General features: G+C 30.8%; 2 protein-coding genes across 5 annotated transcripts in view; one reads left to right on the top strand and one right to left on the bottom strand.

Annotated features, from left to right (window-relative positions):
* The window catches only part of LOC100215454 (neuronal acetylcholine receptor subunit alpha-2), a 72,252-nt gene that overhangs the window by 18,202 nt on the left and 28,981 nt on the right, over nt 1-25,069 (top strand). The window contains exons 1-2 of one of the 4 annotated variants that reach the window (XM_065816908.1): nt 2,608-2,795; nt 3,671-3,716. In XM_065816908.1, coding sequence (XP_065672980.1) covers nt 3,677-3,716 — 40 coding nt within the window. In that variant the 5' untranslated portion in view covers nt 2,608-2,795; nt 3,671-3,676. Of the gene's footprint in view, nt 1-2,607; nt 2,796-3,670; nt 3,717-25,069 lie in introns of those variants that run through there. The other 3 variants (XM_065816910.1, XM_065816909.1, XM_065816911.1) reach the window with 3 other exon arrangements.
* LOC136090361 (uncharacterized) lies at nt 11,886-12,916 on the bottom strand. The gene is made up of 2 exons (XM_065816952.1): nt 12,193-12,916; nt 11,886-12,088 (listed from the first exon to the last, which is right to left on the bottom strand). Exons 1-2 carry the CDS (start codon nt 12,833-12,835, stop codon nt 11,886-11,888), a joined length of 846 nt encoding a protein of 281 aa, XP_065673024.1. The 5' UTR covers nt 12,836-12,916.

The raw sequence follows: 25,069 nt of genomic DNA, 5'->3' as shown, positions 1-25,069 counted from the left end.
GCAAAATTTAGTCAAAAAAATAAAACTTTATTGCGTATTTGCCCATAGTTTTTTTTTTCCTAAACCTTTTTTTTTAACTTAAACAACATTTATGAAAAAACCGGAATACATAAAATATCTAAAAAAAATTTGGGTCATTATCACATAAAAAATTTTGTTTTCAGAAAATATTTAGCGCATTTTCCGGGGTTTTTTGATGCTTCAGCACAAGGTAAATGTCAATATTTTTAGAATTTTTTTTTTTGTAATCGTATTTTTTTCATATTTGCTCCATATTGGGTTTCTTGTGTATTTTCGTTTTATAATAAAAAATTTTTGAACACCCCTTATGCCTAGTTTAAAAGCCGAAAATTGCAAGCATAATTTTAACTATCATTGCTAATTGTATATGTATAAATGTATTTCTAATTAGGAGTCGTTCATTAAATACGTACGCTTTTATTTCAATCCTTCTTCCCCTCCCCCATTTTTAGCACCCTCCAGCTCAATAAAAGAATCTACGCTTTTTTACGGAAAAAAACACATACTGAAACTTTTTAGTCCCTGTGTTTATCCTATTGCTGTCATTAGGTTAACCTAATTTCAGCATGATTTCCAGCCATTGCACAATCTAACATCATGTGCAATCCTGTCCGCTTTCTCTATGCTATCTTTCTACCGCGATTTCTTCTATCTTTTGCTCTAACATATCTTCGTTCTTCCAAAACTCACTTTACTCTTGGCCGTAGAGCGGTAATGACGCTCCCCTACTAGGGGCTGAACACGTCTCTGCGTGCCATGGTATAGTGGTCTCCGTATGGCAATTAGCTGGAGGAGAATAAACCACAATACCAATTTGCGAATTTAACGCGTCACAAATTTAATTTATTTTACGTTTCCTTACGTCTATCTTGATACTTGTTAGAGTGTAACCAATTAAGACATAATGTAACGTTAAAAAAATCCATTTACGTCACGTAGTTTAGTTACGTCTCGAATCTATATTTAGTAACGTTATGTTACGTCTTATTTGGTTACACTTTATATAGTTAAAAAGAAAACTAATTGAGACGTAACGTTGCGAATTGAGAATTTTTTTTTTTTTCGTGACAAAGTAACCAATTGAGACGAAGCTATTTTACAATAAAAATAAAATAAAAGATGATTTTTAGCAACACGGCACTATAAAACAAACATTTACTGCATTATCAAGTTTATTTACTTAATATTTAATTAAAAGTTAGAGAATGTAACCTTGTTACCAATTGTAACCGATTAAGACGTAACATAACTTTAAAATGTTATAGGGGTTAGATCTTACAATTGAAATTTATTTATTTTTTCAATGATATAGATGCGATACTATGTACAAAACATTTGATTCAAAATGAGATATTAGATTTTTGTTATTGAAAGACTTAAAAATTTAACTGAAAATAGTAAAGGCTGATTGGACGATAAGTAGCTGGATCAAAGTGTTTTTAGAGTTTTATAAAATTGAGTAAAGACAATTTCTAAAAGAATCACAGCGTCTTTAAAATATTCATCTTAGCTAGTATTTTTGCTGTAACTGGATTGGCCAGTGAGAATGCTTTTAAGCACACTGTGACAGCCGCTTCAATCGATTGTTGTTCGTCCAACAGTCGAATCCTGCTTTTAAGGAGCTTACAGACGATGATTTGACTAGTTCCAAAGGCTATGAGTTCCATAAGTTTGCCGATCTATTGTAAAAGAAATTATGCCTTTGCAGATTTTTTTGTTGTTTCCCTATAATACTTGAAACAGTGACCTCTAATATGATTTTGAACAGTTTGTATGTTATGTTCTGTTTTATTAATGTTGTTCATTATTTTAAATAGTTTGATCATATCACCTCTTTCTCTTCGTTTAGTTAGAGTTGTCAATTTCAAAAATTTTAATCTTGCTGCATTTTTTAGCTAATTAAACTAAAAAACAATAATAATATTAAAACTCATTAATAAATACAACCTAAATATAATAAATGCTTGTACGGTTTCGTATGTTCAAAGTTAAATAATAATAACAAATTGTGCAATATGAATATTGCTAAGAAAGAACCCATATTAATGGGTTCTTTCTTATCAGGGCCGTTTATACTCAAGTATCTCTATTATACTCAAGTTTTTTATGCCCAAGCAATTATTTCTATCATCTTTAACGCTGTATATTGGGGACCTTGACAATCTTAACAAATGGTTCAAAACTTAGACTTGATAAAATTAAATACACTACCTAAAAGTTAGACTCGCTTACCTTTGAAACCAATAATTTAACAAACAAAATTAATTAAAAGAACTTAAATCAAACTTTTATTTAGAAAAAATCTTTAAAAAATTCAGGGGATAAAATTACGAACAACCAAATTCTAATTTACTTGAAAAAAAGTTTAATTAAAAAGTTTTTAAAAAATCGGTAACTTATATAACGCATGATTAGCATAACTATCTAAAGTGTTTAAGTGTTTAAGTGTAAAAGGAAACTTTTTTTTTTCTACGTTTATGAAGTGTGTTTATGACCTAGCATAAATTAACAATTAAGCTAATTATTTCTGATTACATTTTTTTAAATCGCATTGTTTACCTGAATAAAAAGCTGGAAAGATTATTTAATCTTATATTACGTGTTTATTAAACTTAGATGTTCTAACGCAGAGAATGAAACATACAGTTTTTTAAATTTTGGTGTCAGTAAATGACGTTATAAAACGCATTCCATGGCTGAACTTGTTAATAACAAAAAGAAGTAATAGAAATTTGTTATGAAGTTGTGAGTTGATGCTGTTGATGTAATTTGTGGTATATTTATATAATTTATAAAATACTTTATATTATATATATATATATATATATATATATATATATATATATATATATATATATATATATATATATATATATATATATATATATATATATATATATATATATATATATATATATATATATATATATATATATATATATATATATATATATATATATATATATATATATATATATTAATTATAATAAAATATGTTCTTAAATAATTTTAAAGAATATGGCAAATGGCTGTTAGTTTATTTGAAATAACAAAAACGTTTGAGAATTACAAAATACAATTTTTTAACTAAAGTTTCCCAATTAAATTTTTAATAAAAATGACATTCTCGGTGATAAAACACTAATTTAAAATTATCTTTTTTAACGAAAACTTGTACTTGTGAAAAGTACATACTTGAAAACGTTGAAGCAGCTGCGAAATATCAAGTTGAACTTTTTGAAATTAAAAGTTATTAAAGTGATTAGAAAAAATCACTCTGTCCGAAAATTATCTTTTTAATTATCTTTTTGAGCATGGCATCCTCGACAATTATCGACCTGACATAGGGCGCCATACTCAAAATCCTTTTTTAGATTGGAAACTTAAAATCATAGTGAAAAAGACGCGCTCAAAAAAAGTATAAATGTAGTATATATAAATATAATGTAAATATAAATATGGCTAATATAAGTTTAATAAAAATAATTTTTTAAATAATGATAATTAATTTAATATAAATTAATTTGTTTATTGACTGAAAAATTACCAGTAACTACTATTTAAGATTTTTTTAAACTAATTCTATAATAAATTTAGTAAAGTTAGCATTATAATATTTAAATAATGATTTTTTTTTTACAAATTTTAGGAAAATATGAAAATCATTATTTTGATTGTTACATATTTATTCCAGTGTAAGTCATCTTGAACATTTATGATTTATAGTTATTGTACTTTATTTATTGGTATTTAAGTTTATATTTTTCTAATTTTTGAATTTTATTTTTTTATATACAATTTCTCATGAATAGTATCATAAGTAGAAATTTTCCACTGCAATAATAAAAAATATTTATACGGGTAAATGTTCTAACTAGCAACATGGGCCTGAGCCAGCATTGCTAGTTAATCTTCAAAAGAGAACTTTATAAAGTTTTTAATATGTAACAATTCATCCGGTTTTTTGTTTTGTATGCACCTCCAAAAAAAATGATAAGTTATACACCAACATTCTTTTATTCAAAGGTCTTAGAACATTTTTGAAATCATTTTTTCTTTAGTTCTAACTCTTGCTTGCCTTTGAATTATGATTAATTTAATTTACTGAAGTATGATATATTTCAATATAAAAAATTCTTGTGAATACTTGTAATTGTGTCCGTATTTTAAATGAACCTACTTTTTCCAATAAAACAAATAAGCTTTGTATATGAACTGTTGAATGTCTTTGCTACTCATTTAATTTATTTTTACATTAAAATTAATAATTTTTTTTATATCTTTACTTGATGTTTTTGCTTTTAAAGACACCCACGCAACGCAACACGTTACACGACCACAAAATTATGTAAAAGTAGGTTAATTCTAACACAGTTTGTGTTTAATTGCGAGTATGAGATCAACGGTCATAAGAGTATAGGATCAATAGTTATCAATGATCATATTGAATAATGGTTCACACATATGCATGGTTTATATACCACAATGATTTACACTTACTAATCTGTCATTCTTATTCCTCCACCCTGCATTATTTTTGCTTTAACTGACTAAATTTATATTGTGCTATTTCAGATTTAGGGTTCTAAATTCGATTGAAGTTCTAAATTGAATTCAAGGAACAGTTCTATCCTAAATTGAAAATATATAAACTTTTTGATTTTTGGAAATATTTCCTAAGAAACACAACACGTTATGCCAACGTTGGGTCGCGTTGACTCAACAATCCCAACGTCGTTCTGACGTTCGCCCAACGTAGTGTGCTGCTCAGCTTACTTTTTTACCAGGTAATTGTTATCTTAACTTATCGGTGCAAAAAAAGTTTTTTGGTTTACCAGTGATATCTAGTTTTATTTTAAAATTATTAGTCTTTTCGTGAAGTGTTAGTATCACTTCTTTTAACTTTAATTTTTTTTCAGTTATGATTGGCAACTTAACGTAATATAATGAATAATAACAATCAGTGTATTTTCTGATCATTTAAATTCTTTTATTTTATTAAAAAAAAATAATAATGAAAACACTAAAATTCACACCGTTTGCAATAGAAACCGCTTCAGAAACTGTATTAGACAAAGTTGTATAAAATGTTATACAATGCAAATATTGTATATTCTTAACATATATAGTGTCTATAAACATTTTTTCAGTGCATTTACAATCATTATACAGGGTGCGTAAAAAGTTCCCGCACTCAGTATTTACGACGTAAAAACACGTAGAACTATCATAATGTGCTAAAAGTTTAAACATTTATTCTTGATAACATGCTAAACAACAAAAACAAGTCAGATCTCAAAAAGTCCTCCTTTCGCCTTGATACACGCCCTGAGGCGCTTGGGGAATGCTTCAACCGCGGCGGACACCATATCATCGTTAAGAGTGGTCCATTCTTATTCGAGTGCTAGCCGTAGAGAGTTCAAATTTGGATGACGAACAGCTCCAACCTTGGCCTTTATAATTCCCCAAATGGAATCGTTGAGGGGATTAAGATCCGGGCTGTTTGGAGGTCACTCTTCTCCTGTGATGAAACCCGAAAAATTGGCTTTGCCCCAATCCTGGACGACCGTTGCTTTGTGGGCTGGGGTGGAATCCTGTTGAAACGTCCAAAACCGCTGTCCGAAGTGCGAATTGGTCCAAGTTAATACCTCTGTCGTCAAAATATCATCCTGGTAGTTTTGAGCTCTGATTTTCACGCCTTGATTGACAAAAACCAATGGCATCTTGCCGTCTCCTGTAATCGCTCCGAAAACCATCACTGCTTTGGGGTGAGCTGTCTTTGAATCAATTCGACCTTTCTGGTTTGCTTCTTGAACGTTTCCAGCAATTATCTGGTCATTCTGATGGTTCACGAACTGCTCGACAGTGAAGAGACACTCGTCCGTGAAGAGAATCGTCGAGGCGTTCGCCGGCTTCTTGAATCGCTTGAGAAGCTCCTTGCAACGGGCCAAACGAGTGGCTTTCATCCGATCAGTAAGTCCGTGAGCTTTTTGAATTTTGTACGGGTATTTTCCGAGCTTTTTGTGGGCGATTTGCCGAACTGAACCTTCCGAAATGCCTTCATCCTTGGCCATTTGTCTCATCGATTGTTTTGGGTTGTACCGAATCTTGTCGCGGATTGTTTTGACGATTTTACCCGAAGTTGCAGTTTTTGGTCTTCCAGAACGTCGACGATCATCAATGGAACCAGTTTCTTCAAGTCGCTTCAAGCAATCGTAAACCGTACGCCGCGGAACATTCAGAAGACGAGCGATCTCCGATGCTTTCTTTTTCTCTGTAGCTAGCCTCTCTCTTTTCCTCAACTACTCGTTTAGACCTAACACTTTTTGCTAATGATGTGGGTTAGTATTGCTGGTATTAGAAACGGATTAAAATATTTGCAACCATTGTTGGATATAGATACTTTGCTCTTATGTGCATAGCGCTAATGGTCTTTTTTTAGTACATTTTTACTTTGCTAAAGACTCTTTCAGCGCCTTAAAATAGAAATAAAATATTTTTAAAAAGTTATTTTTGTTTTATTGCACCGGTATGCAATACGCTTTGCATCTTATAAACCTTTCCAGAGCCGTTTTATGGTCTTCATATGCACTAAGCACTTTTTCATTTGTAGTCCAAACGACCGACTTGGTTTTAACCTTTTTTTTCTTTATTTGCAATATATTTATTTATTCAATAAATAAATTTTTTACCATGTTTTTGTAAATAAAATTATTGGATCTATTCAATATATTGTGTAAACTCTTTTGTTTTTACCTCCTTCCACCTTTTGTTTTCATCTCCTTTCACCCTTCGGTTTTATCTCCGCCTATCGTTCTCACCTCTGCCAAATGACTCGCCAGAAACTACTAGAAGACTGACTTTATTGTTTATTAATTTATCATTTAAAATTGTGTTTGGAAGAAACGTATGTAGATCTAGCTAAAAACTATAAAGTTCTAAATGAACACAATTCAATTTTGTTTGCAATAATCAATTATGTAATCAATAACATTAAAGGGGTCATCCATAAATTACGTCACGCAATACTTGACCATTTTAGACCACAACGTTGTAACTCTTTAAGAACAAATTTTCTATGAGTCGTCACAAAACCACTAACCCTTTCACCTCCCCTATGGCGAGACGTAATTTTTGGACGACCCTAAATCTAAACTTTAGGTACGACTGTTCAACTAACTGAAACTTATATACTTTTGAAATATGATATGTGCGGTATTTACCTAAACTCACTAAAGAATGAAGATGTAATTTATCTTATGTACATCTTAAATACATAATACATGACCGTAGACAAGTGGAGGATTGAGGGCTCCCTGCCCTAACATCCCACCCCACCCCCACCTCCACCCCTCCCACACTCTCACTCTGTCACTCTCTCACACACGCACACACTAAGTTTTAGTCGAGTCTCCAATTAAATATGTTTATAAACAATTTAAAATATTTACAAAAAATCTTTTGCCATGAAACTAATAATAAAAATAAAAATGCGGCATTGTAAACGCACCAATTCTACGCTACTTTTAATGAAAAATAGAACTCGTTGTTATGAAGTCAATAAAACCAAGAAGGTATAATAGACTGGCTGGAGGGAGAAGGAAGCTAAAAATTGTTTAAATTAAATCAGTTTTTTTAAAAGGGCGGATTTGCTCAAAACTTCTAGAGCGAATCCGCCCTTATAATAAAGTGATTTAAATGTGGTACCGTCATAGTAGTATAATTATTCCAGAGGCAAAAATGCGTTGAAAAAGGAAATTTTTAAAATTAGTTTATAATCTTTTAAATGCTGTAACTGAAGTATATTTCTTAAAGAATAAATAGATGATATTTTAACAACTGTTTGAACTATCAAGAAGTAATCACAATGAAAATCACGATCTATGTTAAGTACCCGTTTTTTGAATACATAGATAATAGGTTTAAATATCAAAGTTTTAGACAATTTCTACAACTTGTTGATAACCTTATCTTTTGCTTTCCTGTTTAGATTTAGGTTTGTTATGTTCTTTAAGAACATTTTTTGTCAAGGCAGATAACATTATTTAACAAGGCAGATAACATATGAGAGTAACTAACCTTATTAACATTTCATCATTTTAACATTGCTTCTTCGGTTTTGGTTTAACCTATTCCTTTCCCAACCATGAAACAATCTATTTCGTTTTAATCTCTTTCTTGATTTTTTTTAATGGTTACTTTCTCTTTTTTCTTCTGACTCATAGCAAGTAAGAAAACTTTTTAAGATTGGCATTTTTAAATTTGATGCAAATGAAGCTAATGTAGATGGCTGACACCCATCATTTTTGGCGAGGAATTAGCGCTATCTAGCACTAAAGAAGTATATGAAGATTGCATATCTTGGATAAAGGTTTTACAGTACCGTATGTATGCAAGCGCTAAGCAAAAGGATATTTTGTAATCTTTGAGGCAGAAAATGTTATAAGTATAATTGTGGCTCCGACTAAAATTCCGGCTTGAATTTCATTATAAATTCTGGAATTTGAAAAACTGATTCCGGTTTATCCCTAGTAAAAATAAAATAAATTCTTTATAATCTTGACAGAAGCGAGCAGAAGGTATACATTTTATCACTTTGCACATTTGTTCGTGAAATAATATATTTTTTTCAAAGTACATCTTTTCTCAAAATTTTACACGCCTAAGTTCATAAAATATATAAATATAAAATTAGGTATTACATGCTCAAGAGTTTTACGAACAAAAATAAGTACATAAATACAAGTTAAAAATACAAAATATGTTTGTATTGGTTAAATATTATAAATGCAGGCCCGCTACAACTCTTAATGACATTAATTATTGGTTAAATATTATAAATGCACATATATAACAATATCAAAATTTCATTAGCGCCCCATCATATCCAATTTATAAGAAACAGTTTGATTACCTATCCATACGCCTAAAGAACTGAGCTTTTTATACTGAATTCGCCTCCCAAGGCCAAAGGAATCTATTTTATTTGGAGGCTACAATTATTTTTAAAAAAACTTAAGAAAAATAAACTAACTTTATTATATTGCTAGTTACTGTAAGCTTAAAGCGTAACAGCTATTCTACGATCTTTTTGATGAGAAATTGACTATCCGAACTTTATTGATAGCAAAATTTGTAACAAATTTGTTGAAGCACAGAGGTTTTGCGAGATTTTAGTCACTAGCAGATTGGTAAGCCGGTCTTGAGTCACTGTAGACCTAAACGCTGTCTTGATTTGAAAAGTTTACCAAACGACCGCTCTTCTTCAGTGGCGGAAACAGAAATTGTGTTAAAAATGAGTAGTAAATAGCATATTGATTCGAATAGAGAATGGAGACCTTTCTGGTAGATCTTATTCAATAGCTTAACTGAAGTTTTTTTGCCTCGAAAAAGTTGGTGCGCTTCACAGTATTTAGACGACGAACCTCTCTAATAAGTTTATTTTCATCCACATCGTTCACATAGATTTACGCTAAAGTTTTGCATTTCTCCTCCAGTCTAGGTAATTCAACTTCTTCACTCAACCTTCTATCAGGTTCTAAGAGCCGTAGGAACGAAAACCTGTTAGTTGAATTGCTGCAGTTTAACTCCTGTCTCTTATTTGTTGAATTAGAGTAATGAGAGCGATATTGAATACGTTAACATCAAGCTACTTCTTTTCATTTTTGTAGAAACGAACTTAATTCATGACTTTTTTGTAAAATGTCTTTCTCTTTTTTGTCTTCTTTTGAACCATAGTCTGATTGAAAACCATAACTTGGTTGACAGGAGGCAATCAAATGTACTTCATAAGGTGTTTTAATGATGTATTACTGACATATGAACAACTGACATCTAGTAAAAAGCAGGCTTATTGGAAAACCAAGTTACTTTACTTTTGATTTAATAAGCTTAAAGAACAAAATCGTTAATGCTTATCAATCTATTTTAATAAAATTAAAAAAATTTCGGCCATTGCACGCCCCTTCTACTCCTACGCCCGGGTACAAAGTACCCAGTGACCTCCCCATCACAGCGGCTATGAATAAATGTTGTTTCACTGTTCGAGTTTAAAAGACGCGCGCCTGGACAAATTTTTATTTAAAGAGAAATGTGGCTAAAAGTATGTTGGAAGCAAATTATTCACACCCTGTAAATATCCATGGCTAACATCACCCGAAAGGACCGAACAAATCCTTTTAGAAGGGCATTATATAGACCTAGTGTGAACATTTAGAGCTGTTTTTGAAATCTTTTAACTACGTCCGAGCCATTTTTTTCATTTTTAAGTTATATAGTGAAAATAACCAAAATCCAAGATTTTACAAAAAAATAAACAGCTCAAAATCATAAATTACAGTGATTTTTTTAAGTTGTAGGTATATAGAGATCATAATAAAATAATTTTAAGTCATTTCAAACATCCAAAAGTTTGTCAGAGCCATTTTTCTCATTTTAACGTTCTATGGTAAAATAACCACAAAGTGTAAAATTCCATAAAGTATATTTTCACAACTTGCTTGGTCTGGACAATATTTATGATAAAAAATAAACAGATTCTTACATATTGCAAATTTGAGACTAGAATTAAAAGCTTTCTTCACAAAATGCATAATCCAAAAACAGTTTTTAAATCTCTCAAAAAATTCTAAAATTTACAATTTCTAAATTTTTGTAGTCCAAAACATATATTTCTGAAAAAGTTGAGTTTGTAGGTGTTGTTTGTTACAGATGCTTGCTGTTATAGTCAACAACACAATTGAAGAGTTGTTTTCCATATTCTGGATGAGTTGGGATGCGCTTGTACCGCTCCCAGTGAACCTTGAACCTTGAATGCATTGCTTCGGTTGCTTGTTCGCTGAAGATTCCGAGGGAGGTTTGATGTTTTTCTACAAATTCAGAAACATGGTAGAAAACAGCATGGACCTTAGGTGTCACCGATATTGGCAAGAATAGGAAAGAAGTTTTAAACTTCTGAATTGTTTCTTTATAATTTTCCTGCAGAGTTGTTCCAAAGCATGAAGTGACAACTTCTTTGAAATGTCTTAGAGTTTCAATGAAACCAAATGCTTGATAGGCACAAGATTTTTCTGCCATTCTTTGGAGAATGTCAAGGTTTTGCAAAAGCTTATGACATTCATTGCCAGCAAAGTGTCCGCCATGGTATGGCTGGAGCTAAATGTGCAGCAAAGTTGGCCATTTTTTGGCACCAGGCCATAACTCAGAAAGATTCTTGAAAAGATGATTGACAATTCCAAGAAGAAGATGGAGTTCCATTGATGAAATCACATCCAAAATGAGTGTTGAGTCATCCATTTTAATCAGTGGTGGATGGATTACATTGTCAAAATCTTTTGCTGATTTTGTATCCGATCCAGCTGCAACATAGGCTTCAAATCTCTCCTTGATTGATCCGAAACTTCTGGATGTTCCACATTCTGAGAGATTGTCAGAATCAATGTTGCACCAGCAACAAGGGTGTTTGCTTGAATGGGATTGAATTCCGCAAATGATGTTGGCCATCTTAATTGAATGATGTTCATCATCAATTTGACGTTCTCATATGTTTCAGAAACATTTTCAGCGATGGCAACTATGAGCTGCCGTTTGACACCTGTGTCTCGGGCAGATGAGCTTGTCAGCAAGCGAAGACTTTTTTGTTGAGGACTTCTTGTTTCATCATCTTCATCAGTTACCTTGATAACTGCTAAGCTCATTTTCAAGAATGATCCTCCTCCATCAATGCCAAGCTTGACAAAATGATTGGAGCCGTATTCCCTTGACAACAACACCTTGTTGGTTAAGTCCTCAAGATTTTTGCAGTGAATGATTGTTCTCTTCTCTTCAGCTTTTCCTTTTTCTTCTGAAATGTTGACAACTGATAGTTAAAAGAAATCATTCAACGATTTTCCTACAGCAGCAAACTTTTGCTGGAAAAATGGCTCAACTAGTCGAGTTTCTGTTGCTTTGCTAAGTGTTGAGGCAAGTTGTCGCATTCCCGTGTTGGATAGTCCTGTGTTCAACTGAACATTTAACAAGCTTTGCATTGTAAGTGTTGAACTGGTTGATTTGTGTGCAGATGCTGGGCCTAAAAAGCAAATGAAATAAATTTAACAACTTTTTGTTACTTGTGAATGATTACAACAACAATAGTTATGAGTAAAAGTGATTCCCACAGAAGTTTATTATTACCTGGTGTTAATGGAAATAACTGCCCTCCTCTTGCTTGACTCAGCCGGACAGTTCCTCCAGGAGATGCATCCTTTGAGCTGATGATGGCAGATGCAATTTGCTCAGCACCAACAGGATCTGACTGGACCAATGCTTGCAAGTTTTGGTGTCTTGTTCCGATTGTGCATGAATGTCTGAAACCTCTTGCAAGAATGGACAAACATTGTGCGCATCTTTTCTCTGATGACTGTAAGCGGGACTTTGGTGAAGGGCCAGGCTTAGAAGATTCACCTTGGTCAAGGTTTCTGTTCTGTTCTTTTGGTGCCAAGGGATGTTTCTGGTTGAGCTTGAGTTTTGTTATTTGGCAAATGAGGCAGTCACATGGACCAGATGTTCGTGTCAAAGGCTTGACAATGATTGCAGAGAAGTTGTAGATTGCAGGAAGTGAAACACTCATGTCCCCAGCATCTCTTTTTTGCAAGAGAGTTCGGCAAGCATTGCAAATAGCCTGTGGGACTCTTTCATCTGCAAAGTCAATGTCTGTTTTCAACAATTTGTGAATTCTTCCAATGATAAAGTCATTTAACTCTCGGTCTCCTTTCCTCATGCAAAGAAAACAAACAGACTTTCTGCATTCTTCATGTGTTTTTGCTTTATTTGGCATTTTTGATGCTTTATGTCTTCATTTTAAAAAATGATCTTCATTCAACAAGGAAAAATAATTATGAATGTTTTTTATTTCATAAATTTCATGATAATCTTTATGTATACACAATTTTTTTGTGTACATAATCTTATTGTGTACTTCATGCCAATGGAAGGGGGATGACAGGGAAGGATTTACCCCTTTTTAATTTGAAAAGTTAGTGCATGCATGCGTGCGTGCGTGCGTGTGTGCATGCGTACATGTACATAAAATCATTGCTGATGCTTAGTCATTACAAAGTAACTAAATTCAAATGAAATTCATTTTTTTTAATTTCCAATAATTATTTGACCTTCTGGGATGTTTGAAATGACTTAAAATTATTTTATTATGATCTCTATATACCTACAACTTTAGAAAAATCACTGTAATTTATGATTTTGAGCTGTTTATTTTTTTGTAAAATCTTGGATTTTGGTTATTTTCACTATATAACTTAAAAATGAAAAAAATGGCTCGGACGTAGTTAAAAGATTTCAAAAACAGCTCTAAATGTTCACACTAGGTCTATATAATGCCCTTCTAAAAGGATTTGTTCGGTCCTTTCGGGTGATGTTAGCCATGGATATTTACAGGGTGTGTATTATGAAGTTTAAATTAAAACAAAATATTGAAAAAAAAAAGTTTAAAGAATTAATTTTAGTAAAAGTTTGGCGTATGCATACCTACCAGCATTAAAAATTAACCGACACGTTTGTTTTTGTTTGCTATAAATTTAATGATTACTTGCACACGTTACATTGCAATAATTAATAAAGCTACGGATAAATGGAAAATGTAACAACCTGAATTTAAAACAAGAGCTGTTATTATCGATAACCATTCTACCAATGTTAATGCATTTTCATACTTTCATAAAGCATAAACTCGAGATAAAAAATATTTATTTACCATCCAGTTGAGAAAAGGAGTTTTCAAAACATACTTATAATTTGATATACTCCATTTTATAAAAAAATGTTCAATTAAATGCAATGTTTTTTTCTTCTTTTTTATTTGATTTTTCCTAAGACTAAGTTGAAGTTATGATTACATTATTTCATAAAGTTTATTTAAAAATCAATTACTAAACAGAAAAGAAAAAGCAAAAAAAAAAAAAAATCATCAAGTCACTTGTTTCGAAAACAACAAACAAGTTGCCAACCTTACATTGGCAATACTTGACAAAACAACTTCAGCTGCAATGTTGAGTTATTTTCTTGAATGAAATAATGCTTATGATTGTTATATAAGTTATTTATCACATTTAATTCATAGCGAACCCTCAACTCACCAAATCAACTAAGCAATGCTGCTGTGAAAGATGATAACAAACCCATACTTAATAGAAAAATCGCAAACTGTATCGCAAACTATATATTTATCATACATTTGATAACCCTTAAGAAATACTATGCAAGCCATAATATGATATGCTTAGCTGCCTGTATAAATACTAGTGTCAGCTTTTTGAAGACATTGGAGATATATATAGCAAGTTAGATTGGTAAAAAAATAAAAAATTTATTTTCAATTATAATAAATACAAAACTACAAATCTTTAACTTTGTTTTAAATGGAGAACTTTAGGCAATCTTAGCAACATGTATATTTATTTTTAATAGCATGTTGATATATAGTTATCTAAAAACCTATTTCAGTATTCTGTGTTTTTGGAATAAACTGAAGCAGGGAATCGGTTAGCGAAAAATCCAGCACAAAGTAATGCAAGTACTCAAAGAAAATCTAACTATTATTTAACCATTTTAATATAATAAGAATAAAATATTTATAGTGCAAACACGATTCTTAACCATAACAAGATTTCAAGATTTTATAGGTAAACCATAAAAAATTGGCCTCTTAATGATAGAGTTTCCACTATTAAAATTGATGCTAAAAAAAGGGATTTTAAGGAGATTTAAAAAAGAATTTTATTAATTTTAAGGAGATTTGGTTTTGCAACCAAATCTCCTTAAACTTATCCTTTTTTCAGCCCGGAATCCAATTTTATCAGACAGCACAAAAAGTTGAAATAATAAAATCTTCAGTTATTTTAATTTCATTTGTCATGACCCCATAAAATGAGAAATAGTTTTGTATAGAACGTAAAGAGATGGCATAAGTGGATTTTATTGAACAAGAATTCAGCAGCAGAATTTTTGATCAAGGTTGTCAGTGCAATAAAATTATGACAATTTTTACAACACGCAATAGATTTTTATACATCTTTAGTTCAGTGTATTACCACAAAAGTTGTCAATCTTTATCAAAAGTCTCAAATATTTTTTTTTTCATCAACGACCACACGTTATTTATTTAACATTTTCAAATGCTCGACGTGCAGTATTACCGTCGTTGGTACTTCCAAAACCTCCTACTTTTGGTTTATCCACGTGAAGGTGTAAATTTTTAAAGAGCCGTTATTGTAGTTTTTTTTTTTTGCAGAAAAGAACTTTCTTTTTACTAATACCACGAATTTGCCGTTTACACAAATCATATCTGTATGATATGTGGACGATGCATTCAAAAAATCGTATCCAAGCACGTTATGGACTAATGTCATACTGTAAAGTATTAGGTTTAGGCTTAACTGATTCTGTGGTTTTGACTTCCTGCACTTTAACAAAATCATTTGGAGTAGCTCCACATATTGGACAAGCTTGGTTTGATTTTGTTCCAGTGAATATATTTAAAATTTTGCCATCAATTAACGTCATAAATAAATTAAAGCTGGTTTGAATATTTTTATTACTAGAGAAATAAATTGTTATTGGTTCTAACTTATTTATTTACCTGTCAATATCTTGATTTTCTTTTAAAATGTGTTCTGTGGATTCCTTTATGTATTCGACTTTTAACGGTCTAGAAAACCGCACAGATTGAGGAGTGCGATTGTTCCATAAGATGTTATTATCTTCTGAGTTCAAACTGAGTGGTACAACAGTTGTCACAAATTAATTTGAATCAGAATGACAACCAGCTGTATCAAATTTTTGTTTATAGGCAGAATGACCGGAACTGTCATCAAAACCATAACTAAATATCATCTCGGCAATAACTTCTTTAGTATTAATGGATTCCATGTGCTGAAAAATCACTTCTTCTTGTAATTGTACAATACGTTTCACTGTATGCTCTAACAAATTCTTTAATGGTATTTGTGCAATGATATTGGAAATTGATATACCATTTAGTCTACATGGTGATTTACATTTCCAAATCTCTTTGTAATCTGGATACATTTTACAATTTTTGATAACAGCTCCTTGTCTAATGTTTTGATACTGTTGTTTTTTTAAATTAGAATCCAAAATTAATTCTAATGCTTCTTCGGCTGTATAACGTACTGTTTCTCTTTTTGGTGGAAATATAACTTTTTTAATTTTAGTCGGCCGAGATGACTTGTGTCCAATTGTTTTAGAACCAATGCTAAATCATGTTTCTTTTGCTAACGTGCAGCCATACCTGCTGCTTGTAATATAAGTGATGTTTCGTGCAAATTATCCCGGCATAACTCTGATGCTTCCAATCTCTTGACCCGATCCAATTTTTTGGTATAAGATAACCTTGGTCGTCCAGAAGATGTTGATGGAATTGATAACCTGAAGATGTTGATGGAATTGCATCATCAGTAAATGTAATTGCTCTTTTCAACCAATCTGAATTTTTACTTTTAAATCGGCATATTGTTCTTTGACAATCTGACCATTTTCGTTTAAAAGAATTACACAAACGACATATTTTCTTTTGAATATTATTGCTAATAACTACTGTTTCATCATTTCCAACTATATGAATGACGTGCTCAAAAAAATTTAACTTTTTCTCGTTTATATCTTTCTTTTCCAGCCATACATTAAATAAATCGTATTTGAAACGGAACATCCCTGCAAAAAAACAGATATATTTTTAATTGGGGCAACTAGGGGCAAGTTTTGAAAATTGGAATATATTCCTTGAGATTTTTTAAATCAAAATTTTGAAAAATGTCAAGGAAGAACAAATTCTATACACGAGCTTATTTCTTTTATATAATCAGTATAATAATGCAGTATTTTAATTTAATTAAGTAGTTTTAAAAAGTATATATCTGCATAAAAATATTTTTTTTTTACAGCAATCAAAAGTGTTCATTATTTTAAAAGTTATGTATTATTAAATTAACAGCTCACTTTACGCTAACTCACTGCAAACTAAGCTGAGATTAAAAATATCATCAACTTGAGGGCATATTAAAAACAAACTAGGCAAATAATTTAACAATAGACCACGTTTATTATCACTTTGATGGGTTTACTTTAAGGTACCACATAAAAAATCTTTTTTAGAATTAAAAAAAAATGGGTTTCTGCCAAAAAATTGGGTCTCAGAAACCATAGTGCAGTGGTGTTGTTAACTGTAAAATACGTAAATGTATCTGTACAGTTAAAATCGTTTCATATTTCAGGAGTCCATCTTTGAAACCTTTCACCTTTACACGAACATTAGGTATAAAACTTAAATTGTTTTCAATGTGAAACAATGTAACTTCAAGTTTAACGTTTAAACCAGAATCTGAATTTGCAAATTCGCCAAATATTTTTGTAAGTGGAGCATCCTTTGACCACAAACGTGTTTCACCAATAGTTGAAATTCTGCGATGGAATTCGTCATTTTAATTTTCCGCCAAAAAAATTTCAATTCTCTGATATGGTTCACGAATTAAAACTGTTACGTCATTCAATAAATTAAATATTGAAATACTAGAAAGCACGATACCACAAACATCTGACATAACCAGATCAAAAACATGAGCATAAAACCAAACATGTATTTAGTTGGAATTTTCTTTGACCATCCATGCTGCGAATCCTTTGTATTCTCCATTCATGTTGGCAGCTATGTCTGTTGCATTACGGACGCACTTTAATATACCAATGTTCAATGTACGCAGAATTTGAGACATTATACTCGATAAATATTTCCCAGTAAAAGATTCGCATGCAACCATTGTCAATAACCTTTCGTAAATTCGGTCGGTTACATATCTAACGATAATTGAGCATTGATTCTTATTCGTTATATCTTGTGTTGTATCAATTTGCAGCAAAAACATACCAGCTGCGTTAACTTCTTTGACAATGGTTTTCTGTATCAAGCAACACATAATTTGAACTAGTTTTGTGATTGTGCTCTTGGAGAGGAAAGTTACCATGGAACATCTTCCAGTACTTCCTGTTTCTTTTCGTTTTGCACTTTTCTCAATGCAAGTATGTATATGCTCATTTTGGTAGACGTCGAATTTACTTACAAGCAACACCATTTTTAAAAAGTTGCCATGATCAAGTTATTTATCTAACAATGTGTATGCCGCTTCAAATTCCTGTCCTCTGTAACTCAGACCATTACTCGAAACAATACCTGACGTCGCTTTTGAACTTGTTCTCGTTGTGCTGATAATTATGTGGAAAACAGTAAGTTTTGAACTTCAGATTTTGAAAAATATTGGAAATATGCTTCTGTTGATTTGTTATGGCATTTTGATTTTTCATATTCTTCTACTCTTTGATGAATGTGTTTGTTGTTCCTTTTATAAAAGAGTTTAGTACTTCAATCGGAGAAATGCTAAGCATATTAAACAATATAATGCATTATCGTCCTCAGAATAAGATAACCATTTACGGTTTGTACCGTTAAGAAGAGTTGATGGTGGATGAGAAAACTAGTTTATATGTTGTTCTGCTTGATCAACAATAATATTAACAATTTGTTCACTTTCTATGCAGTTAGTGTTTGGATCGATTTGGCTCTGAGTGTGAGTCTCATTTTGCATATATGTTGACAAACAATCAACTTCTACCTATGTAGTACTTTATACTTCATCAACTACCATAGTATCATCATGCACTGTTTCTGTTGGTGTTGGTATGTGATTAATGTTCGAGTTGACTAGAGCCAGTTTAGCGTTTACTATATTTTCATAAGCTATGCTTGTACTAATATCTCTTTTAGAAATGAAGTCACTTATTTTGAGACATTAATTAGCTTCTGATTTTATTTTTGTTTTTTATCACGTAATTTTTCAGCTCCTCCCTTTCTTTTCTTGCGTTCACTTATTTTGAAATTTTGTGACCAATCTGATTTAGGCCGGTCCAGCGGCCTAAATTCATACCGGCCTACCGGGAATTCTCTCGGTGCTTCCTGGGGCCAGTCCGCCACTGCATATACCCATGGACAAACACTTTCATACATGATTGGTCCTAATCTAGCTAATAAAATTCCTCTTGTGACTAATAAAATAGATGAGATTTTTCGATTACTTCGGTGTTAACATTTTATGAATTATCTTGCAAAGATTTTGAGCAATCTTTTAAGTTCCTTAAGTGTAATAAATCAGCTGGCCATGATAATATAAATGGTAATGTTGTCATTGAGTCTTATGAACCCCTAAAAGATGTACTATTTAAAGTTTTACATAGTTCAATAGGGCGTTTTTCCTGATTTTCCAAAAATAGCTCCAAAAGCGACTCCAACTTTCAAAGCTAGTAATGCAACCAATATTTCTAATCATCGCCCAATTTCTGTTTTGTCTGAAATTTTGAGATGAAAGCATTGTTTTCCCGGTTTAAACTTGCTCTTGTTTTCCCGGTCTAAACTGCATTGATAGAAGTCACAAACCTTATTAAACAGAGCGCAAACATTCTTGATGCTTACTTGATTTTTTTTTGTTAAGATGTCAAGTAAAAATAATTTATCTAGAAAAGTTAAAAGAAAATGGAATGGATGTCATCCTAATAAAAATTATTCTACTGTTCAGCCTTTAATATATCCATCTTCATCAGTTGTTCCAACTAGTCTCAGTGCTAAGAAACTAGTTACTGAGTATTGAAATAGTATTGAAAGTTTTGATGATAAACAAATTGATAACTATTTCGTTTTGATTAATTTTACCATATTAAAAAGTTTGATTTTAAAAACAGTTTGTCAGTGCTGTTATTCTCCTCTTTTAATTGAAGATAAATTAAGTCACAGAATGGGTTTTTCTCATTTACTCAATATGAACTGCTCAGCTTGTGGCTGGTCTACATGTATTTACACTTCACTAAGAGTTTTATCAAAAAATAAACCAGAAAAAAGTAAAAAAATAAACTTTTGAAATAAATATGCGTGCAGTTATTGGTTTTCGAGAAATTGGTTGTTGATTTAGTTCTATAAAATCGTTTTCACGATGCATGAACTTAAATTGTTTGACACTGAATGGGTTTCAAATAGTTAGCCAAGATGTTATGACAGCTTACAAAGAAGTTGCAAATAATAGTATGAAAAAAGCTGCTACTGAGCTTCAAAATGGTGATGATACCAATGAACCATCAAAAATACGTGTTTCGATTGATGGTTCTTGGCAAAAACGTGGGCACATGTCATTGAATGGAGTAGTTACTGCATTATCTGGTGGTAAGAGTATTGATGTAAAAGTTCTCTCAAAACACCTCAAAGGGTGTGAAATGTGGGAAAAGAGAAAACATTCACCAAAGTTTGATTCTTGGAAAGTAGGACATGATTGTTCCATTAATCATCATAAATCTTCTGGAGCAATGGAATCTATTGGTGCAGTGAATATTTTCAAGCGATCTGTTCAAAAGAATAATTTGATTTATACAGAATATCTCGGTGATGGAGATACATCATCTTTTAACGATGTTTTATCTGCTGATCCTAATCATGAGTTTAAAGTGGTACCAGAAAAACTGGAATGTGTTGGTCACGTCCAAAAAAGGTTGGGTACACGATTACGTAATTTGGTTAAAAAATACAAAGGAACAAAAAATACAAAGGAAAAAAAAACCTATTTCTGGTAAAGGAAAGTTGACAGAAAAAATTCAATGCAAAATTTTTATGGTATGGCTATTAGAGCCAATAAAGGAGATTTATACCAAATGAAAAAAGCAGTTGATGCTATACTCTTTCATTTTACTAGCTTTCCTGTTAGTGATTATCGACACCAATTTTGCCCTAGAACAACAACTAAAACATGGTGTAAGTACTGGAATAGTAGCAAGAAAAATATAACTTCATCTATGTCAATTCCACCATGGATAAAGACTTTAATTCTTCCTATTATCTAAGACCTACAAGCTGATGAGTTACTCAAAAAATGCCTGCATGGTGAAACTCAGAATGGTAATGAAGCATTAAACTCTTTGATATGGTCTCGTGTACCCAAAAACAACTTTGTAGGGAAAAATGTTCTTGAAATGGGTGTTCATTCAGCAGTAATCCATTACAATGATGGTGCAAATGGTGTCTTAAATGTACTAAAGTATTATGGTTTAATCGGTTCAGTAACTTGTAAAATATCAATTTTAGCAAATATTGCTCGTGTTAAACGAATGAATTTAAAATCGAATAATAAAGGAAAAAGTAGGAGAAAATCTTTAAAATCAAATAAAATGGTTTCCCGTGATGCTGAACAGGATAAGAAAAACGAATTTTATGTAGCTGGTGGTTTTTAGTAGTTTTAACACTTCAAAATGATCTATTCTTTTTTATTTCTTGTTTTTTTTGCATAAATGTTTTTTTAGGGTTTTTTAAAATTCAAAACATGATAACTTAAGTATAGTTTATGTTTATGAGCTGAAATTTTCAGAAAATGTTTATTTAATATTGATGCTCCGGTTGATCCATGGGTTTTTCTTGGATTTGGTTAGATAAAAAGTTATTGCTATAAATCTAAAGAGGAAGTCAAAAATTTTCAATTTTTTTAGTAAATTCGTGATAAAAAGAGTAATTTTCAAAAAATTTAAAAATGCATGGGTTAAACGGTATATAATAAGTTGTTTTATAACTGTATCGATTTTTAATCCATAATCTTTTCACTAGATAAAGATATTATGTTTTGAAATACAGCTTTTGTTGTTCTTTTTTCCGCCATTATGCATTTTTAATAAGTTTTAAAGTTTATCTTTTTAAATAAAAACAATTGTAACACTTTATTAAAACAAGTTTTCATCAAAAAGATACATTTTATATAATATTTCACAGTTTCATTTTTTCCCCGGTGTACCACCTTAATCAATACGGACTCATAAAAAATAACTCAACAGAACATGCATTAATCCAAATTATTCGCAATATTTCTGAATCTTTTGAAAATTCTCAATTCACATCGGGAATTTTCATAGATTTATCAAAAGCTTTTGATACAATTGATCAAAAAATTCTCCTAATAAAACTTGAATATTATGGAATCAAAGGAAATGTTTTACTTTTACTTAAAAGCTATTTAAGCAACCGTAAACAGTTTGTTTATAGTAATTTAACTGAACCATCCAATCTATTAAATATAATCTGTGGTTTTCCCCAGGGGAAATATATTTGGGCTTTTTCTTTCTTTTACTATTACTTTGCCCTTCTCTTTCTCATTTATGATTTACATAAAACTTTGTACTTGATCGCTGTCATGTTTGCAGATGACACTAACTTCTAATTATCTGATAACAATATTACATCATTATTTCGAAATATGAATATTAAATTAACAAAAATTTCTGAATGGTTTAAAATAAACAAGCTTTCACTTAATGTTGAAAAACTAACTAGAAAGAAACTAAGAAGTTTTTTTTTGGAAGCTGGATGAAAAGGTATCCGCTTTTCATCCAGCTTCCAAAAAAAAACTTCTGCCATGCGATTTACCTTTACTTTTTATTGACAAAATTCTAATAAAAAGAGTAATTAATACAAACTTTTTGGGTATCTATATCAATGAAAACCTTAATTGGAAATATCACATTCTTGTGTAATAAAGTTGCTAAAAGTATAGGAATATTGTATAAAGCTAGAAGTGTTTTAAATAAACGTAATTTAACTTAATTATATTACTCCTTTATCCATTGTCATTTGACTATGCAAGTATTGCTTGGTGTAGTGCTAATAAATCTAAACTAAGTCCTCTTTATCGTCAACAAAAGCATGTTGCTTGTCTTATTAATTTTAAAGATAGATTTACTCATGCCAAGCCTCTCTTATTTGAAATGAAAATTCTTGTATATATCAGCTAAAGGTTTTTAATATTCTTTGTTTTATGTACAAATGTAAAACTAACTCCAGCGCAGTTTCTTTCCATATTTGAAGAGCGTTTTTTCAAAGGGAAATAAGTCATATTTTACATGCTTTGAGAAAACTAAAAAAAACTATCTATTTAAATTTTCACAAGCAGCCGTGGCGCAGTGGTTAAGCACCTAAATAACCTGAAAAAAAAAAATGATTAAAAAAGAAAAAAAAACTTTCAACAAATAATATTTTTTATTTTTGTTAGCAGTAGTTTATTGTGATTTAAAAAAAAATTTTACAATTAAAATTTCTCTTTTTTTAAATATGCTTAGTTTCAAACGTGAGAGGTTTTTCAAAAAGGGCTTAAGTCCACATTTTTTATAGAGAAATAATTTTTGTAACAAATTATATTTCGTGTATTTTGCGAATTAAGTTTATTTAGATAGACTTATAAAAACGATAACACAAATTCCTTGAACCCTAATATTTTGACCACATGGCCCTTGTTACACGGTAAAGGCCCAATTCGGGATTTCATTTTTTTGTAACAATTTAAAATTCATACTCTATTTAAAAAATGCTCTATTTAAAAAAGTGCTCTATTTAAAAAAGTAAAAACATTGGAAATAAAGTGGATGTATAATTTTTTGTCCATGTTAACATAGTCAGAATCGTGCCATTTATACTATAGAATCCGAAAATAACCAAAATTCAATTTCGACAAAAATGGACTCATGTCCCTTTTGAAAAAACGCTCTTCAATTTATATACCTTAAAAGATAAAAATAAATACAACTTAAGAAATGATAATTTAATTCGTCAACCATTTTTTCAAACTAATTTTGGAGAATCAAGCATTTCATTTGGTGGAGCTTTTCTTTGGAATAAAATAGTTTTTAAACGTTTTGATTTTACTTTGGAATGGAGTTACCTCTGATTCAAAATAAGCTTAAGGTAATCATTTTGTCTATTAATGATATATTGTTGTATTTTTATTCATTGATCAATTTACTTTTTTATTTTTTATGCAGTGATGTAACTGATTATGTATATGATTGCACTTAAATTTTTCTTGTGTTTTATAGACTTGATCATGTATGTATGCATTTGATTTTTATGAGATTTTTAAATTTACGAGCGGTTCTCGATGAAGACTTAATGGTCTTCTGCGAGTGTCCGCTTTCTTTTTATTTATTGAATCAAATACTTGTATATTTTTTGTTTATTTATATTTTCTAGTTGTAAAAGGATTTTTTAATCTTAACGATTTCATTTATTTGTATAACGATTTTTATACTTTGTATAAATTTTAAGCTTCAAGTTCTTCATCAGCGGTTCTCTGTGACAAAGCCTAATGGTATTCTTTGAGTATCCGCGTTCCTTAATTAACATTTTATTTATTTATTTTTACGATATCTTCACTTGTATTTTTCTCTTGTATATTTGTATTTGTATCTTAAACATTGTAATAAAGAACAAAAAAAAAAAGATTAAATGCACACACATAGCCGACCTCACAGAGGGAAGGGGAGGAGCAAGGAAGGCAATTGTCTCCCTACCCCCACACTATTTTTTAAGGATCTTTTTTATATACATACATACATACATACATACATACATACATACATACATACATACATACATACATACATACATACATACATACATACATACATACATACATACATACATACATACATACATACATCATACATACATACATACATACATACATACATACATACATACATACATACATACATACATACATACATACATACATACATACATACATACATACATACATACATACATACATACATACATACATACATACATACATACATACATACATACATACATACATACATACATACATACATACATACATACATACATACATACATGTATTTAGAATATAGCTGTATATTCTAGATATATTTAAATCCTGCATGACTGGTTTGAATGATACAAAAATGCTTCAGGTATTTATGGATGACACGAATGTAAGTATTGGTACCTGTGGTTTACATACTATCAGTAGATCCTTCAAAACAGGTGCCGAAGCTGGAAAATAAAACTTGAAAATTTTATTGTCTTTAATGAACTGAATATTTTATGAGAGCCCATCAAGATTAAGTGATTATAAAAAATTAGCTAGGGCAAGAAGATTAGATTTCC

The sequence above is a fragment of the Hydra vulgaris genome, chromosome 13 (genome assembly GCF_038396675.1).
Source record: "Hydra vulgaris chromosome 13, alternate assembly HydraT2T_AEP".
NCBI classification, from domain to species: Eukaryota; Metazoa; Cnidaria; class Hydrozoa; order Anthoathecata; family Hydridae; genus Hydra; species Hydra vulgaris.
This window is presented reverse-complemented; position numbering and strand designations above follow the sequence as displayed.